At 27.2% G+C, this 21,458-nt stretch overlaps 1 protein-coding gene and 1 long non-coding RNA gene across 3 annotated transcripts; one reads left to right on the top strand and one right to left on the bottom strand.

Annotated features, from left to right (window-relative positions):
• Nucleotides 1–13,147: 13,147 nt before the first annotated feature.
• LOC123270246 (PHAF1 protein CG7083) lies at nt 13,148–17,313 on the bottom strand. 2 transcript variants are annotated; one of them, XM_044736219.1, is made up of 8 exons: nt 17,011–17,312; nt 16,276–16,358; nt 15,115–15,342; nt 14,771–14,983; nt 14,339–14,488; nt 14,070–14,234; nt 13,673–13,849; nt 13,148–13,590 (listed from the first exon to the last, which is right to left on the bottom strand). In XM_044736219.1, the coding sequence occupies exons 1-8, from the start codon at nt 17,072–17,074 to the stop codon at nt 13,393–13,395; spliced, it is 1,278 nt and encodes a 425-aa protein (XP_044592154.1). In that variant the 5' UTR covers nt 17,075–17,312; the 3' UTR covers nt 13,148–13,392. The 2 variants fall into 2 exon arrangements, with proteins under 2 accessions (XP_044592154.1, XP_044592162.1); XM_044736227.1 differs by having other exon boundaries at nt 13,419–13,595; nt 17,011–17,313.
• Nucleotides 17,314–19,983: 2,670 nt separating this feature from the next.
• On the top strand, nt 19,984–21,368 carry LOC123270317. The gene is made up of 2 exons (XR_006510565.1): nt 19,984–20,223; nt 20,927–21,368. It is a non-coding gene; the product is annotated as an uncharacterized LOC123270317 (long non-coding RNA).
• Nucleotides 21,369–21,458: the final 90 nt, after the last annotated feature.

Raw genomic sequence — 21,458 nt, forward strand, 5'->3', positions numbered from 1 at the left:
GATAAGAATCTGACATTTTCACAGTCAAGATATCGAATTAGTTTCCATTTATTCTGGCGTTTCAAGTAGAATATCGTGCCGACGGATTTTAATTGTTAACGTACCCGCTTATCATGAAATGGAGTATTATTAACGTATTTAGGAATTAATTTAATATCAGTTAATGTTAATTATTTCCAGTTGGAGTACAAAAGCGTAATTTAAAAAAATAGGTATTGTTAAAAACATTGCCCTTATACAGTCACTAAGAAACAATTGAATTTACATGAGTAGTTTAAACCCTCACGGTTTTGGAAATACCGTAAAGATTCGGTATTTATACCATACTAGCTGATACCCACCCGCTTCGCTGGGCATACAATAAAATTTTATGTTGTAACCTAGATGAAAAATATAAACAAAATGATTAATTTCAAAAAGATAATTAATATAAATTTTGAATTAGAGAAAAGTGATTGTTTGTGATGACCGGTGTTAGCGAGTATTAAATATATGAGAAAAGTATTTTATTATTAATAATCAATCAATCAATGGGTCAGTTAGTCAGTAAATCTGTCATTAGACAGATTTCCGCATCACCCATGACGTACTGTGTAGTGAGATGCGTTCCCATTATAATAATGTTATCCTAAACATTTAGTCTAGACCGGATAGGTCAAATGGTAGAGTAGCCGACATGTCACCGGAAGGTTCTGGGTTCGAATCCCTGTCCGAGCTATCTGAATTTTTTCTCGCATATTCTGTAAACTCTTATTAAGAAGGTCCTTCCTATTTCTTTCTCAATCTCTTCCTCCTCCAATTATTCTGTTACGTGAATGTTGGAACGATTCACGTAATAATTATCCGTAACTCCTATTCTTTTCCGCTTCATAGTATTATTTAATTTTAAAAAATGTCAATAATTTTTAATTTTAAAAAATGTTAATAATAAAATACTTTTCTCATATATTTAATACTCGCTAACACCGGTCATCACAAACAATCACTTTTCTCTAATTCAAAATTTATATTCATTATCTTTTTGAAATTAACCATTTTGTTTATATTTTTCATCTAGGTTACACCATAAAAAATTTATTGTATTCCTATCGAAGCGGGCGGGTATCAGCTAGTTATTAATAAATTCATAACAAATTAAGTGGTATTAAAAATATATTTATTATTACTCATTTTATTAGAAATTATCTTAAATCGACCGTTTTTTATAATAATTTAACGATATCGTTGTAAAATTTTAGAGAAGACGCATCAGACACAATTTACCATTTTAATTTTAATCATTAAAATCAGTATAATCATTTAACAATATCAACTTGATAATATTTATGTTTAATTTATCTGTGTTATGATATAATCGAGTTCATCCTTCATGATTATTCCAATACATATAAGTTATTTCAGTTATTAATGATTTAGCTATTCTTTCTTAAAAAACGTATGATTATGAATTCCTACTGTCCCAACAGTCAATCGATAAAATTTAAAATCAATCATTTTGACAGTTATTATAGCAACGGTAACCATGATAACGGTAACCATGGTAACGGCAACCATGGTAACGGTAACCATGGCAACGGTAACCACGGCAACGGTAACCATAGCAACGGTAACCATGGCAACGATAACCATGACAATGGTAACCATGGCAAAGGTTGATTAGCATTTCAAGTCAATCGGGCGAATAGTTTCGGAGATCTCGTGATGAGTGAGTGGTATTTCGCTTATATATATATAGATAAATGCTGTATTCTTACCGTAATACTTCAGTTATTTTAGCTAGTTTTTTTGTCGAATTATTACGAAAAAACTACGAAATAAATTCAGAATATTTACGGCAATACAATAGAAAAATTACAATAAAAAAAAACAGCATTTAAACCGTAAATGTACCGCATATTTACTGTATATCTGCGGCACTATTTCAGCAAAAAACCGGAAAAGAAGATCCCTACTTTTTATTACCGGCAAAATACCAAAAATATGCTGCTTTACTACTATTTTTCAATAGCTTAAAATTTTTTTTTATAATATTATAAATTATCATGAATAATTTTTAAGAGGTTGATAAATTAATTTCTCTGAATTTATTATTATTATCATTTTTTTTAGTCCAGACTGGGATTCGAAACCGGATCATCTAGTTACGCGCCGAAGGCTCTACCAGTTGAGCTATCAGAGACACTATCCGTATCTACTTACTCAGTCACCTAATAAGACTCACCGAGTAATGAACACAACCGTCCATCTTACGGTAGAAAGCATTATATCTTTAATTATATCAGTATAAACGCGGTAAAATTGCAGTATATCTTTGGTATTTTTACCGTAGAAATACTATTTTATTATTGTAAAATTATAGTAATATTATAGTTAATACATAGATTTTTTACGGTAAAAGTTCTAGAGTTTTACGGTAATTTTATCGTATTATTTCTGAACTTTACAGCAAAAGTACGGTAGAAATGCTGTATAACTATAGTAAAAAAACTGGCCAAAATAACCACAGAAATACCGTATTATTTCAGAATTATAACGGTTAATTTATGGTAAACGCATTAATACCGAAAATTTACGGTATTTCAAAAACCGCGAGGGAAGAAAAGAGGGTTCAAGTACTTGTAAGGAAAATCAAGAGGTCAAGAGAGCAAACCAGCATCCTTTTGTTAAACAAAAACACATAACATCAAGCATTTTTTAATTGTTTTTTTAACGAAAGAAAAAATTAAACAATGAGCTTTAAAATTAAGTTTTCCGTTACACGTGTTTTGAAATTCCAATATTATTTGCTTATTGTCATAGTTAATATTGACTTATGGCAACTATACAATGGCGTGCGTAAAAAATGAAAAAATAATTCATCTAACACTGATTGTTAAACATAATTTATTTTATTATGAAAGAAAATTAAAGAAATAAAATTCTAGATTGAAATATGAGTGATTATACTATGAAAATAATAAAAGAAGAATAATAAAGTTAAAGAGCAATGACAGAAAAATAATGAGGCTATACCACTTACCTTCAGTGAGCGCATGAGAAGTTGACCCTACGATGTAGGTGAGTGACCCCTGCGCGACAACACTGCACTATCGATTTACGTCCACGTGGTTCACTGCACCTTACACTATTATGTATTTTTTTTTTTAGTTTAAAGTATTCTGAATAGTTTTATAAAAATTTGGTTTTACCGTTAAACATTTTGCTTTACAATGTTTTTATTCACAAAAAAGTCTTATAAAGATAAAAAAAAAAAAAAAAATAACCGGATAAATTGAATAAACTTTATTTGTTTTTGAGTCTGTGGAGTTCTATGGTACACAAAAATGTTAAGAATATTATTAATACAAATTAACAAATGTTGAAACTTTAAATTCGTTATCGCACCATTTATCTGCGCGCAATGCGGAGCTTCCCTGAGCTTATTAATTGAACACTAGACCCGAACACTATAAGAGTTTTCGATTAATATTCGTTGATTTTCGATGATTCTCGGCAATTTTCGTTAACAGAGTTGCTCTGTTGTTACACCCCCTCGTATGGTAGAAGAATGAAAACTTTGATAATTTTACGAGAATCACAAATAATTAATTGTATGTTATATGAAGAATGAAAGAATTTGTCAATAAATGTTTTTCAAAACAATATGAATATTTCTTAATGGGCAAGCCAGATTGGTACTTTCATTTATACAGCCTAAAAAATTCAAGATAATCTGGTAGTATGGTTGAATAAAGTTAAATTCACTTGCTAACAAAAATCGAGCTGACCTTTATAACTATATGTACATTTGTAAATTATTATCTTTATGTATTGTTGATGGTTCTGAAGGAGCTTAGAACTCCAAGATCAAATAAAATCTATTATCTATCTATCTATCTATATTCAAAAGGTTTTTAACAGGTTTCTAGGATTTATAAAAATTCTATTCTAAAATGCACTGTCATCTTTACTTTGAAACCTTTTTTAATATGTTCATTTTTTTTTTGTTTTTTATTATTCTACAATGACAATGAAAGATTTTCCGAGAGTAAAAGCCTGCTGCAATTAGTTTTTATATAAAAAAAATTCTATTGTAGTAAAAAAGTTGCTTAGAAATTGACAAGCTTTGAATAATTAGTTTAAAAAAAGCCATTAAATTACTTAATAAATTTTTCTAATCACGAATGTAATGAAAAGATAATTTGTTCAATGTAATTTACTCTAAAACATACACAATATTCCAATGCATCTTAATATCTTCCATTAAAATATTATTTTAATTTTTTTTTAACAATCATACATTTTTTTTTCTTCAAAATCATCAAACATAGAATAATTGAAATGAAAATTTTTTAAATATCAACGCTTCTACTGAACAAAAATTTCTTTCAAAAAATAACTATTCATCTTAATGTCGACGAAAAAGTTAATTTCACTGGAAGAAATATCGAATTTTCGATAAATGTTTTAATAAATTAAAGAAACTGCAAACCACAATTATTTATTATATTCAGGTAATGTTTTGAAAATTACAATTCAACCCGTGAAAAAATATTCTGATCAGGCTTGATATGAGCTGATAAGGCCATATAAAAATTTTTGATATGTTCATATCTGGCCTGATATGATCTGATATGTCCATATTTAATTTTTGATATGTCCTGATATGGCCTGATATGAAAATTGGCCATATCAGGCCTGATCAAGCCTTATCAATTTATGTCTATATCAGACTTGATATAGCTTGATATGCTCATATCTAATTTTACATTATTTTTTAATAGGTCCTGATATGCCCTGATATAACCTTATAAAGCTATATATACTTTGATAAACTTGAAAAAAAAAATCCCTGATCAGAGTTGATATAACTTGATATGGATTCATATAGTCTGATATACTCATACCCTTACCAGCACATAAGTAGTCTTATGTACTCATATAAAGGCATACCCGAGTAAAAAAAACTATATATCATTATATATGACTCATATCTAATTATATAGAAGCCCTAGCCGTTACCCGCCCGCTTCGCGTGGCGTACAATATACGCCAGGCGCGAAAAATATTAATTTTGTTATCTAACTACGTATACAAATACACGGAGTGATCATATAATGGTACATGATCATCTATTAGGGCTTTTACCTTATATAAAAATTTTTAATTTTTTTTATATTTAATGCCTTCTTATTATCCTTTAGGAATTGAATTTTATAATTTTTTAATTAACGCCCACGCAAGGATTTGTGAGGGTGGCATTTCATAAAATTCTTTACAGCTCAAAAACTCCAAAAAAATCCATCTGGCCAAGTTTCAATCCTTTAGCTGCTATACATTAAAAGGTACAATTTTTTTTAATTTTACGCCCACGCACGGACATGTGGGGGTAGAATTTAATGAAATTTATTCTTAACAGCTCAAAAACGCCAAAAAAGCATTCTGGCCATGTTTCAAAGTATTAATAGCTATAGATTGAAATTTACGAATTTTTTCTTAATTTGACGCCCACGCACGGGCACGCCAGGGGGGTGGAATGTCACAGAATTCGTTTTTAAAAAATTTCTAAATGTAATTTGAAACATTCTGACCAAGTTTTGAACTATTAAAAGCCATAATTGAAAAATATGAATTTTTTTCGTGAACACCCCCGCAACCCCCCTTGTGGGTGGAATTTCGTGAAATCCGTTCTTAGCTGACCTCTACTTGGCAAAAGGAATATTCCTGCCGAATTTCAAGTCTCTAGGTCTTATAGTTCCAGAGATATCGTGATGAGTGACTATCTATATCTATAGAAAGTCTCCTATATATATATAGATATGTAATTCATTTATAATTATATAGATGTATAATTCATATAAAATTATATATGAATCATACAGAATTCTATATAATTTTTTTTACTCCAGTAGATATTTTGTGATTACCATAAAACATTCTCTTTTTCTATCTAAGAGTCTGTTACTCCAATGATTAACCATTTTTTAATATATAGTATTTTTCGGATGAAATAATAGGAACTTAAAAAAAAATTTAATTTCACCAAAATTATTAGTTTTGTCAAGTTCAAAAATTGTTAGCCAGGCCCTCCAGCAATATATAGTTCCATATACTAAACAAATAATTCTATCAAAATTTAAGCTTTCAATTCTGATTTTACCTCGATTATTTTTTTAATCTCCAAGAAATTATAAATTCTAAAGCAACGAAGTACCTTAACAATATATCGTAGAATCATTTTTGCGATTTCATGTATACATAGATAATTTTATAAATCACATATAGATACCATTATTATAAGTAAATATTGACAGTTAATAAATAATAAATTAGATAAAAAATTTTGTTCACTACGAATCGATCATGTATACGATTTGCATTACTTGTAGTTATAATAAACTTTGTTCTCCGAGCAAGTCTTTTAGGTAAACGGGTAGTGAATTAGTCTTTCAAGCGGTAGGTCCACGGCTCGATTTCCACTCATGCCGATTTTTTTTTCCTATGGAAATAATTATATATAATTATATAGGGCCATTTTTCATTTATAATTATGTAATATAATGATATATAATTTTTTTTACCGGGGCGGGTACATAGTCTGATATACTTATATCAAGGCATATATAGTCTGACATGGCCAATTTCCATATCAGGCCTGATATGGACGGTTTATATCAGGCCTGATATAGCCTGATCAGAAAATTTTTTCACGGGTAATTATAAAACATGAAGCTCTTTAGTATTCAATTATTTTATATGAAGAAATATTTTTTTTTTCTAATAACTACATTTAAATTTACTTACTTTTAAAATTCATTACTTGATCTGATTCGCTGGGAGTTAGTTTACAAGCGATTAAAATAATGATTTTTTGGTGAAAAGAAATTTTATTATTTCTTGGTAAAATCAACAAGTAAAATCTATACTTACACTCATTTGTCAAAAAAAAAATGAGGGAAACTTTTTATCAACAAAGCACATAACTGTTTCAAGGCAACACCAAACAATTTGCTGAGTTTCAACTTACATAGCTTTAAATGATTAATTAGTAATGACAAATTTATCATTAACAGATACTCTTATGGTTTAAAAGTAAAGATATAAGTTAAAAAAATAATTACAATATTATTTTTAGTTATAACTTGATCATTTTATTTCATCTCGAATAATATAAATTTTTTAAAACTCTTCAATATTATACAAAGCTTGAATAATTTTTAGATTTATGGCGATTTGAGATCATTTCATTTGTCAGGTAAACAGATGATAAACTTAAAAAATTTTGAATATTATAACGTCAAATTACATATGTTAACTAATTAATATTAATAAATTTACATCGTGATTATTATTTTCTTCATCATTTTGTTTTTTAAATTTAAGATAAAATATAAAGTAAATAAGAAATTAACGCTACAGTAACATTCAGTAATTTCTACTTATGCAATTAATATTTATTGTTTTTTTCTTTTTTCTTTCTCAAAATTTATAATTAATAATAATTATACACTGGATATATTTATAAATAATTTATAATTTCTATAATAATATTAGTATAAATATGCATATTACATCGTATTTATGTGCAACAATATTAATTAATGATAACTATACTAAGAAACAAAATGATTATAATAATAATTTATAATCAAATTTTGACGCGCATTAAGGTATATTTTTTATTATTAATTCATGAATCAAATATTCTAACATTACTCATTTCTTCTTTTGTTAATTTGTTTTTTCTTTCACAAACTATAAACTTTCAATAACACATCCATCATGGAAGGAGCGGTGAAAATAAATAAGTTTTCACAAAAAAAATCTATAATTATCATATAAATTGTTTGATTAACGATAATTATCATTCGCACTGACACAATGCGATAGCTTTCAATTTTTAAGAAAATAAGATAGCGCGGGGACGACTCACATCCAAATTAACTATGTATCATTGATATTATCAAAGATGATGATTTTCGCCCATTATTACTTCTAAACTTAAGAGATCGAGAAATAATCATCGTTTGAAAACACTATGCTAATTTTTATCTCTTATTTTTAGATCGCATTACGAGAAACATTACAAATTAAGAAGATTACAATTTATCATTTTTATTTTTTTAATAATGACTTAATCAATGGTTTAAACTGTAATGAGGAATTAAAAAAATCTAAGAAAAATAATAATAATGATTTTTAACAATTAGTGCGTTTGAAAGTTCTGTTACAGTGATTGTGATGTTAAATAAACATACATAAACATACATAATATTTGAAAGATAAACAAACAGACAATTCTGTTTGTATTGATTAACATACAGATAATCTGTTGATTATCAGTACGATTATCTTGTATTTTTGAACAGTTTATAATTAATGAAAAATCAAAGATTTTTTACCCTGTGAAATAATGTTCACATTGACCATTAATAATTTCAAGTGATTCATAAAAATAAATTACTTTTCGTGTAACAATTATGATGAAGGTAATTTAAGAATTTAATTTAACTAAACTTTCTGTAAATGACATAAATATTTAAAGCCATCATGTAATCATCTTAGTTAAGACTTTCTTATATTTTATAAAATTATTCTGATATAATACTAAGTCTTAAATATTTTTTAAATAATTGTTTTCATCTATGGATACATATACATATTCTTCCTCTTTATTTTTCTTTCTTTTGTTTTCGAATTATTCAAATTGAAAATAAAATTAGATATATTTACAAGTTTAATGATGCATTCAATTTTTACTTTATTAAACAAGTTATTTTGTGCGATTTATAAAATTATAACTTTTCATTTAAAGTTTAATTTAATTATTGCAGAATATAGTAACTAATTGATTATTTTTCTATGAAATAATACATTCATAAGTTATTAATGAATAATATTAGTTCATTTTTCTGTTAAAATACATTTTCTGTCCTCCGGCCGGAAAGTGGCAACTTTCTGGCCGCTGCGCTAAACAAAGTTGCCACATTCCGGCTACGTCGAGCAGAAAAATAGTATACACACCTTGGCCAGTAAATAAGAAAGCCTCAGATCACATGTTTGTCAACCTCGGCTTCGCCTCGGCCAACAATTACATGTGATCTGAGACTTTTCTTATTTTACTGGCCTAGGTATGTAATATACTATTTTTAAATTTTGTTAATAATAAAAAAATTTACATTAAATGTATTGATTAATTATAAATAAAACTTCACAAAATTACATTTTTTTGTTCTTTTTTATAAATAATTTTAGTTTTATTACTTATTCATGTAAAGTATTTATAATAAATATCTACTATATTATTAAGCTTGTACAATCTAAAAAAAAATATTTTATTATTGAAAAAAAAAAATAAATATAATTAACGTTCAATAAAGATATTTTAGAACGAATATTGCATTTAGAATACGCAATAATACGAGTTTATCTTCGACTTTTAATAATATTCGATTTGACTTTATGAAATGTGCAAGATTTCATGAGTAATTTTGTTTTCAATTCATGATCCATGTTTTTTGGCAGAAAATTCTTTAAAAATAAAGTAACCTTGAGCTTTATATTTTTGGAATTAATCAAATAATATATTATAAACCTTTCAGAGTACTAATACTATCATGTGATTTTCGAATGTTTACATCTGCTATATGCTGACATTTAATATTATAACATAAACGTTTAGTTACATATAGTATATGAATTATATTGCTTGCTCTATAACCATTCCTTTCTCACCTAAGCTTGAAAATATCATATTTTATTTGATTAATTCCAATAACTTACTCTGTGAACACTTTCCACTTTTTTATTAAAGTTTTTTTTATTACTTTCGGCTTATTAATATTTCAAAAGATTTGAAACATAGTTATTATAAATTCTTTCAATATAATTAAATAAAATATATAATTATTATCATTATGAACATTTAATACAAATTGTAAAATAATTTTTATTTAAAAAAATATAATATACATTCCACACGAAAGCAAAAGTTATAACATAAATAATTAATTTCAAATACTATATAATATATATTATATAATATATATAATATAATATTTATACTTCCGATATGTATACAGATTAAAAATCAGTAGTAATAATAATAATAATAATAATAATAATAATAATAATAATCACATAAGTAAATATTTTTAATTAGTTAACATTTAATTTTTTCAATCATAAATTTTTTAAATGAATTTTGTATTTAATTATCATCTAGAAGAAAGCAATGCATGATATTGAATCACAATAACCAAATACAGAAATTAAACAGATATTATTTTTATTAGTTAAGGTAAAAGCCCAAATATATGATCATGTACCAGTATATGATCACTCCATGTATTTGTATACCTATATTTGCGAATATAGATATACAAATACATGGAGTAATCATATACTGGTACATGATCATATACTGGGGCTTTTATCTTACAGATTATTATTTGTAATTGATATGGAATTATTGTCGTAAGGAAAAAACCTTAATTATTACAAATCTTTGCTAATAATGGTTTTACACATACGTTAATGGGAACCTCAATAAACAGAAAATGATAGATGAAATCAAATAATCAAAAAATAAAATAAGTAAAAAAATATTCTTACATCAATCTTAAAAACAAAATTATGATAAATGACGTATGTAAAATTGAATAAAAATAATATTCGATATTAATTTGAACTGTAAAGTTACTAATTTCATTAATATTTATGATTATCTAACTATATAGACTATTATAATCATTCGTGAATTATTTTTACAAGTTTTTATAACTCTTACGGTTTTTTTTTCCTTTATTTTTATATAAATGAACACTGAAAAAAAAAAACATCTTGAAAGAAGACAAAGATTGTTGAACCAAGAAAATAATTTTGAAGAATTTCGTTGTCTTCATTAAGACGAAAAATTCTTGAATCAAATAAAATTTACTTATGCCGAGAAAAATTTCTTAGTTGAACAGGCGAGACCATCTTTTTCTCGCTTTGCTCTCACGGAGTTCAACGGAATTATCTCTGTCGCACTCCCAACAGCAGAGCAATTGCAGTTTCGATTGGTTTCACGAAACGAATGAAATTTTTGAAAAAAAAAACGCTTTGTGGTGAAATAGTTTATTAAATTATCTATTATCTCTAAAAACGTTTTTTCAAAATTCCCATTCATTTCGCTAAGCCGATTGAAACTGCAATCACTAGTCTCGGCTGTTAAGAATTTTTCTACTCAAATCAAGAAGATGAAGTTTGTCAAAATTGTTTACTTGATTCAAGTTAATTTTTAACTTCCCGCTATAAAAATTCAAAATTTTCAAAAATCGGGAAGTTATTGTTTTTACCCCGTTTTTCGAAAATCGAGTTTTCAGCAGATCTCGACGTTTTGAGGTCCTAGGAAGCTTCCCTGACTATTCCCGCGATGGTGTGTGTGTGTGTGTGTGTGTGTGTGTGTGTGTGTGTGTGTGTGTGTGTAAACCTCTCATAACTTTTGAACGGCTTGACCGATTTGATCGCGGTTGGTGCCATTCGAAAGGATTCGATTAAACTTAAATTTTGAATACAAGTTGGACCGATTCGGACCGATAGATTTTGAGAAATCTTGAAAAAACTGCGAAAAAAAAATTTTTTAAATGTGGTTTTTTTTCAATAACTTTCAAACGGCTTGACCGATCAATTCTAAAAACTAATCAGCTCTTAACACCAAAAAACCACGTCTATCGCCACCAAGCCGGTCAAAATCGGTTGATTCGTTCGTGAGTTATCGTTGACGAAATAAATCGAAAAAAAGGGTTTTTTTTCGAATTACACCGAAATTTCTAGTCTGATCAATTTGTGTTTGAAAATATATTATAGAATTTGAAAAACTGCGTCGAATGCCAGCAACCGCGTAAAAATCAGTACATTCATTCAAAAGTTATATTAAACTTCTGTCAGACTTTTGAGCTCGGAGAGCTCAAAACTACATGAAAATTATATTTTTGAGCTCGAAGAGCTCAAAAACGTAATAAGTGCAATTTCGAGCGCTTAATTACGAAAGTAGCGGGAAGTTGCAGGGATGGCCTTCAGGGTCAACCGTTTTCCTAATTTTTTTTTTCTGCGTATATATATCCTAAGAAAGTAAATGTAATCGAGTACCTTAAAATAATTATATATTTCGTTCTACGTCATGTGATTAAAAAAAGTCAGTATAAATATATTGTATATTATACTTAATAACTTATTTCTACATTCGCGATGCTTTTACAATTATTATTATTATTATTTTAATTCTTATTACAACTAATTCGAGTTATCATTTTTTAAAAATGCTACATAATATCATATCACTTGATTTCACATTTAATATTCGAGGCATCTTGAAAATTCGGAAAATACATAAATAGAAACATTTTTCTTTATTGAATTTCAATAAAAAATTTTGTTTATCTAAAATTGTTACTCAAGGTTTAAAAATTTTTCAACTTTTCATTTCAAAAGTTTGTAAATCATCATAAGTTTACATATAGTTCTTAACTTTTATTATCATACAATTTAATCGAAGTTTAGGAAATTAATTTTAAAAATAGAAATAAAAAAGTATTACCTACAACTAACATGGTTTTTTTTTTGTTATTCAACTTTACCGTTCAACACAAAAAAACTATTTTATAACAATAACATGATTATTACTCAACGTTTTTATAAAAAAATTAAAAATAAACAAAATAGAAATGTAACACGAAATAAAATTTTTGAAGATTAGGATTTTTTTTTACCACTAGATTTTGTAGCAAAAAAAACTTTCTACGGATAAAAATTCTACTAATCTTGAGAAATCGTTGAATCTTACCTTAATCTATATCAAGTAAACTATAAAAACAATTGATTACTCGTAGATTCTATAAACTTGAAATGAAAAGAGAGAAGTAAAATGAAATAAATGAATGATGAAAAAATAAAATAAAGCGCAGTATTACATTACCTCAAATTTAATTAATATAAAGTAAAAATTTTTGTTCTGAAATCATCACTTCCTAGCATATTTAAAAAAATTTATCGCATGCTTTTTATCAAAAGTCATGATCACATAAAATTTTTTTATTTAATAATTTTTTCTTACTATTTCAGATGCCTATTCGAATCCTATTTGTCATAGTTTTGCGTGTACATATATAAATGATAGCTTTTCTCACTGGTTTGTATACAAATCCGTTTCAAGGATTATAGATTGTTGATTTATTAATGCCAGTATTCAAGATCGTTTTTTTTTTTTTTCATTATTTTGAGGATTATGTTATTGATTTTTTTTTAAGATTCTTAAACGTTTATATTTTTTTTTATTATCGAATAATTTATTCGCTTTATACATATATTTATTTTTTTTTTGTTGAAGTTATTATGAATAGTTGTTTTATGAAATGCAGCTGCTTACCAAGGTCACGCAGTTGAATAAAGAGTTACACTGGCTATGTGTTGATTTGCCATGACTTCAATTATGGCATCGCGTATACCATAACAGAAAGTACAACCAAAAGGATTCGTCGTATTTGTAGAAGACGCACGATTCAATACTACTGGACGAGCAGTTGCTTTTAACTGCTCACTTATTTTATCCCACTTCGTATAGGCAGTGATCTAAACTTATGATTAAATAAATTATTTTGTACAATCATGTGAATTTTTGTTAATTAACTATACTATGTTGTATTTATATTACCGTGATTGGAGATGGGCTAACATCGATAAGTTTACCAGAATCATTGAAATTATTTTCAGGAGATAGTGTAAGAGTAAACTCACAACGGTGATACATATTAAAATTATAATGTCCTGGATAGTTTGTATGTAATACAAATTTTTTAACACATTGTGTTTTTGCATCAAATAGAACATCCTTTTAATAATAGTAATAATAATAATTATCATTATTGCTACTCAAATAAAGTACAATTATAAATTAAGGTAAAAGCCCCAATAGATACTCATGTACCAGTATACTGGTATATTTATGAATATAGATATACAAATACATGGAGTGATCATATACTGGTACATGAACATCTATTGGGGCTTTTACCTTATATGCTAATAAAATAAAATAAAAAATATTTTACCAGACCCAAAGTAAAATAATTGTAGAAAAAATCGGACCGCCTTGTTTTATCTTTTTTATGTGCATGCGGACTGTGAATTCGCATTTTGTCTTCTGCTTTAAAAAATACACGTGAAGGTGCTCCGAGTGCACTCAAAACATCTTCACAGTAATCTCCAAACCATACCTAATTTAGAGAAGCAATTTATTTTTTTTATTATATAATTAATAATAATAATTATTATTATTATTATTAATATCAACTTGAGAATGAATTTGTTAAATACATACCTCTTTCATAAGATTATGTTTTTTTGGTTCCAGTAAAACTCTCGTTGCTGAATTTCCTTCCGTAAATAGATGTAATTTTAATCCTCGCGTTCGCACTTTGTCTCTTATAATTTCTGCTTTTTCTAAATACAAATTATTGTGATAACAAACCTGTAAATTAATAACAAATTAATTAATAAAAATTCGATAATTGTCTTATATGAAGAATAAATTAGTTTACTTGATTTGGGATAATTTAAAGATCGTACTAAGATTGGAAAAAACACACAATATACAAGTCAAAATTTAGTTGAAAAACTGAGCATTTAGATTATTTTGAACAGAAATTCATCCGAAATAGTTATTCAATGAAAATAAAAACAAAATACCTAATTTTGATCATTTCTATAAATCAATCACATGTAATATTTCATGATTTTTTTTTATTTTTACCAAAGGCAGTGGTGGAGGTGGGGCCTTCAGACAGTGTTCTTCACTTCCAACCGTTCCAGCAGCCATATTACCAACATAAATAGCTGTTTTAGCAACTAGTGGTGATGTTCCATTCGGAAATTGTAGAGAACCTAATCCGTGGGCATAACCAGGTTGAAACTTGGAATCAATTGGGAAATAAAATGACAAGCCGCGAAAATTGAGCACAAAAACCTGAAGAAAAAAAACATTATTACATCTAGTCAGTTTAGAAAATAAACACCAACATTGCGTTGAATAAAAGGTTTATGAATCATCAAATAAAAATTTAGATTTTTGTATGATAAAATTATAACAATCAGTACCTGTTTATCACTGTCATAAACACCAGGATGAGTTGCACCAAATGAATGTTCAATTTGTTCTATAGACGGCAATACTTCAGGCGAATTAAATGGTAATCCACAATATTTAAGCTTAACTAGTTTCATGTTGTATATTTCAATAATTTTAAGCCTTTGAACAATAGGATCAAATATAAGCCGTATTCCATCGTGTGGTAAATTTATTACTAGGTCTACTTCTAGTGGATTCTGAAAAATTTTTATTATGAGTAAATAAATATAGTAAGTAATATCACGTGATACAATAAAAAAAATTAGGACGACGGTTGACCCTAAAGGCCATCCCTGCAACTTCCCGCTCATTTTGTACTTAAACGCTCAAAATTACACATTACGTTTTTGAGCTATTCAAGATCAAAAATATGATTTTTGTGTCATTTTGAGCTCTTCGAGCTCAAAACTCTAATAGCAGTTTAATAAAACACAATTTTTTGAATTTTCAAACGGCAATAACTTTTGAATGAATGAACCTATTTTCACGTGGTTGGCGGCATTCGATGCAGTTTTTGAAGCCCTATTTTCAAGTTTAAATCGATCGAGCCAGGAATTTCAAAATAATTCCGAAAAAACACTTTTGTCGGTTTTCTTTCGACAACGATAACTCACGAACGAATCAACCGATTTTGACCGGACTTGCAGTGATCGACGTGGTTTTTTTATCTTAAGAGCTGATTAGATTTTGGAATTGATCAGTAAAGCCATTTAAAAGTAATTCCAAAAAAACCACTTTTGAAAAAAATTTTTTTTGTAGTTTTTTTTAGATTTCTCAAAATCTACCGGTTCGAATCGATCCAAATGGTATTCAAAATCTAAGTTTGGTCAAGCCCTTTCAAAAGGTGTCAACCGCGATAAAATCGGTCGAGCCGTTTAAAAGTTGAGGGTCACACACACACACACACACACACACACACACACACACACACACACACACACAGACATAGTGACATCATCGCGAAAACATTCAGGGACGCTTCCTAGGACCTCAAAACGTCAAGATCTGATGAGAACTCGATTTTCGAAAAACGGGGTAAAACCAATAACTTCCCGATTTTTGAAAATTTTCAATTTTCTTAGCGAGAAGTTAAAAATATTAATAATCAATATAATAATAAATATCCTTACCGTATCGCTATAAAGAACTTGTACTCCACGAATAATGCCCACTTGTGACTGTATTATGGATACCGATTGAGAAAAATGCATTCCTAAAATAAAGAAAAAAAAATTTATCATCACTATAAAAAGAAATTTATATATGTTTATAAATACACTCCCAATGTAATCATTTAAATTAATTGACTTAATTAATCATATAAATATATAAAAATGATATGAATTCATATTTACTTGTTTAGACATTTATTTTATTTCATATTATTCATCATTTTTTATCACTGCATACAAAATAAAATTTAAGTTTTATTCAATAATTAACATATTTTTGCAAATAATGCCATTTAAAACAAATGAAAAAAGAATAGTGGTAAGTATTTAGTATTATAAAAAAATGAACCGATTATATAATAATCATAGTCCCTTGTATTTATGTTGTGATTGAATATATGTAATAATTGTCAAACTCTAAATGTGTACAAATGAAAGAAAATAAAACATGATAAAAAAAAAACACACACACACACACACAAAGTATATGTACTAACAGAAATGTCAATAATCATAACAAAAAAACCAACGTAAACACTGGAATAAAATGTTTAAAAAAATAAACAGACGGAACACTTATTGATGAGTTAAATAATATTATAATAAAACTAATATTAATCAATGTGTCTACGTCGTAATATGAATAAAATGGTAAACGCCTAAGAAATAAGAGTAGTAAATTTCGTCACTTGCCTAAAATAAATTCCCACTGCTCACAACCAATGGATCTTTCGGGCACAACTTCAAGTTCCAGCATTATTAATTAATTTATTTGTTAATGTTGTTTATAATTGTTATGCCCTTTATTTATTAATAAAAAACGAAAACGTAATGACAATACACGTAATAATGTGACTACGCGCCAAATCAAATTTTTTTCAACTACTGCGTTGTTTCTTTGTCTCTGGTAATGTAACGGACGTATACACGAACCAGGGACTCAGTGAACGGCCATATTGCCTTTTCTAACAGTTTAATTCCCACTACTAACCTTACGGCTGGCGAACTGTCACTGAACAGCTGATTTACTCCCCTCTTTTTCGACTATTATTATTATTATTATTATATCTATCTTCAAACTCAACACTTTTGTTAACTAACTTTTTACCCTTTTATTATTCTTTATTCATAGTTCATACTATATCTGTTTATTATTTCTATATATTTACTTTTGATTGTTTTATTATACATGTATTAAAAATGTATCATAATGCATTATTCGTTCATGATACGAAAAGTGTGGACATAAAAAAAAATTTTTTTTTCAATAAAAAAAAAACAATGATACAATAATAGACGATAATAGGCGTTTAAAAAATTTATTACCTGAAAATCGGAAACAATAATTTGTTGGTTTAATTTAATAACTTAATCAGTTCTCAGAAAATATTTAAAATATATTTGTCATTATTTTCATAAAAATAAAAAAAAATAGAACACAGTAAAACTTTGTCATTCGAAAAGCCCAATTATTCTCAAATTAATTATCATTATCATTACGATACGAATGCATGCCTTAATCTCGTTATTGTCAATTTCATTACTCTCACATGGAAAAACTTTCCAGTACTCCGTCATTGTATACTTTATTTATCGTAAATAACTATTATCTGACACTTTTTTAACTGTCATAACAGAGATATTTAAGGTAGTTGTAGCGTGATAGGCATTTCAACAGAAAATTATGAAATTTTTTTTATTAAATGATAAATATATTAATAATTCACTACCAAAATTTCAGATCAATTGACCGCACCGTTTTTGAGTAATTAATTTTCGAAATTGTATCTTTTACACGTAGAGGTATAGAGAGATGGTAAAGTTAGTATGAAATCTTCCATACCACTCGAGTGGGCCAAAGATTTCATACTAACTTTATCATCTCTATACCGCTACGTAAAAGATGCAATTTCAAAAATTAATTACTCAAAAACGGTGCGGTCAATTGATCTGAAATTTTGGTAGTGAATTATTAATATATTTATCTTTCAATAAAAAAAATTTCATAATTTTCTGTTGAAATGCCTATCACGCTACAACTACCTTAATGATGAATTTTTAGTAATTTCAAATGTTTAGGACTTTTAAAAAAAATTGAAGTACACAATGACGCACACCAAATCCGTTCCAAAATTGTTTCTTTTAATTTTTAAATTTACAATAAAATTTTTTTTAATTTCCGAAAATCATATCGGTTACTTGGATTTTTTAATTTTTTATTTTATATCTTTTTGTAAAGAAATAAAATTTTTTTCTTAATAGTCTTATGAACGTGGACTTGGCGCGATTTTTTTTACAGTGAAACTGTTTATGTTCGGATGTATATATATATATATATATATATATATATATATAGCTATATATATATATATATATATATATATATATCCGAACAAATAATAATAATAATAATAATAATAATACTTGCAGTGATCATAACACTGGTACATGATCATCTATTGGGGCTTTTACCTTACTTATAATACTTTTTTCGTTTGATACAAATAAATGTTTTTTTTATCGTTTGCATAAAATTTGAAAAAAAAAAAAAATTTTTTTTTATTTAATTCACAAATCTTACACTTTTTAATAAATGTTTGTTATTTTGCGATTAACCATTATGATTGAAAATAACTTAAATGTAAATGTTGACACCTCCCTGTTGAAAAACTCCAATAAGATATCCCTATTAGCACAAGCGAAACGAAGTTCACGTAAACCTGCGGCCGGAATTTGACGTAAAGTTTACGCTAACAGTAGAGCAACAGTTATACTTATAACAGTTGACGTGAAGTTAACGTTAACTTTCTGCAACTTTGCGTTAACTTTGAGTGAACCTTTCGGAAAATTCCGGCAATAGATTTACGCTAACTTGATGTGTAAGTTAAAGTCAAGTTCTGGGAAACTGTTGCAAATGCAGCGGTTGACGCGAAGTTAACATAAAGTTGACGTAAACTATTGAACATCAACCTAGTTGATGGTCAACCTGTGCTAACTGGGATCCCATCAAAAGCGACAAAAGCCACTTAGAAACCAATAAAACTTATGGGTTTCTAAGTGGCTTTTGTCGCTTTTGATGGGATCCTATTGGAAATTTTAAACAGGGCTACGTAATCGTTCTTGTTTTTCAATGATGTAAGAATATTTGAATAATTGTTCTATTAACAGCCGAGACCAGTGATTGCAGTTTCAATCGGCTTAGCGAAACGAATGGAAATTTTGAAAAAACGTTTTTAGAAATAATAGATAATTTAATAAACTATTTCACCACAAAGCGGTTTTTTCAAAAATTTCATTCGCTTCGTCAAACCAATCGAAACTGCAATTGCTCTGCTGTTGGGAGTGCGACAGAGATAGTTCCGTTGAACTCCGTGAGAGGAAAGCGAGAAAAAGATGGTCTCGCCTGTTAAGAAAATGATGTAAGGTAAAAGCCCCAATATATGATCATATACTGGTACATGATCATCTATTGGAGCTTTTACCTTATGTAAAAAAAATTGTTTTCATTATTTTTGCACAAATAACTATTTTATGTCCATAAAATTTATAAAATTATAGTAAATTGAAAAACACTTCAATAAAATATCATATATTTATTAATTACAATTATTAATTAATTAAAAATTTTATTGTTGATGTAAATAATATTTACAATTTTATGATGAGTTGTATCTTTCCTTTGATTGAAATCTTATTTTGAAGTGCGTAGTAATGTTATAAAAACTTCCTTATCTACTGAGGTTAAGCCACGTTTTGTAGAGTACACCATTATTATTATTATAACTATTATTGTTATTTCTACATCAGATGGTGTTTGTAAGTCTGGCTTAACCCAACTTATTGATTCAATTTGTTGCAAATTATTTTGTGGTAATTCGAAGTCAAACTCCTCTAATGAGGCAAAAGGTAATTATTATTTTATTGATAATTAAGTTGAATTTTATATTTTAACGCTTATTTGTCACTTTAATCAGTTCACTTCAGTAATTAATCATCAAAGCATTTTTATACTACTATAAGTTGTAGTTAACTGTTGTACAGTTAAGCTTAAAAATAAATTTTCAAATTTCAATTCGCAAAATACATTTTTTTTTTCAGTCTTAAAAAAATAGATGTTGATATTTTTATTTAAACATTTTTCCTTACTTAAATATTTTGAAGTGTTATGTAATAATTACATAGATACATAACCTATTTATGTATAATTAAATGGTTGTTAATCTATATAATTCATCTATATATATTATTACTAATATTACCATGTATAGACAATATTATTACAAATTATTAAAAATATAATACTGATATTACCAGAAACCTCATATTTTCAATTTCTGTATTACTGATTTACTTGTTGAATAAAACTAAAGATTGAATAGATGTCTGCTGATCTTAGTATCATCATAAAAATACTTACTATGAACTAATATAAGTAATTGTTATTTAAAAAACATTTGCAATTAAATTTTACACAAAAGCAAAGATATGTAAAAATATAATGCTTTTATGTTACACCAAAAAAGATGGATAAGATCAAAATTAAAAAAAAAAAAAAATGGAATTATTGATCTAAATCGGACAATAATTAATTATATTTATTTTATTTCAGATTAATGGGTGTTTGGCATAAAATAAAACGAAATCTAATTTCAATACTATTTCCAACGATAACCATTGCATTGATTTACGCAGATTTGCGTCATACCCGTTTGTGGAAAGAACAGGTTGCTAAAGAGAAATTCCAGATAGAAAATTCATAATGATATTCAAAAATCTTCATCCCATGCAAGTTAAATATCTGAAACATATACCAATTTACTTGACTCCGCTATACATTGGTTATGGGATTGGCGCGTTCCTTGAAAACCATGAAAATGAAAGAATGGCCAGATTTCGTGATAAATCAGCACTTTATGGTAGAGAAAAAAAACCGGGTGAACCACCGTCTTGGCCATGAATATCGACCTTTACTCAACTAATAATACTTGAAATTAATTAAATAACAATGTAGAAAGTATCATTTAAAATTTAAAATACAATTGAAATGATATGAAAAAAGAAAATTAAATACATTGAATTTTCAGTACTTATATTTTTTAACTTATTTAGTACATGTAAATGTTTCAAATTATATCTTTTTT

The sequence above is a fragment of the Cotesia glomerata genome, linkage group LG1 (genome assembly GCF_020080835.1).
Source record: "Cotesia glomerata isolate CgM1 linkage group LG1, MPM_Cglom_v2.3, whole genome shotgun sequence".
NCBI classification, from domain to species: Eukaryota; Metazoa; Arthropoda; class Insecta; order Hymenoptera; family Braconidae; genus Cotesia; species Cotesia glomerata.

Excerpts from the sequence above, each read along its gene's own strand:
- LOC123270246 (XM_044736219.1), bottom strand. The coding sequence starts at position 17,074 with ATGCTGGAACTTGAAGTTGTGCCCGAAAGATCCATTGGTTGTGAGCAG. Across the intron at positions 14,235-14,338 it reads AACATAATCTTATGAAAGAG|GTATGGTTTGGAGATTACTG; the intron begins GTATGTATTTAA and ends TCTCTAAATTAG. Across the intron at positions 13,591-13,672 it reads TTAGCCCATCTCCAATCACG|ATCACTGCCTATACGAAGTG; the intron begins GTAATATAAATA and ends TCATAAGTTTAG.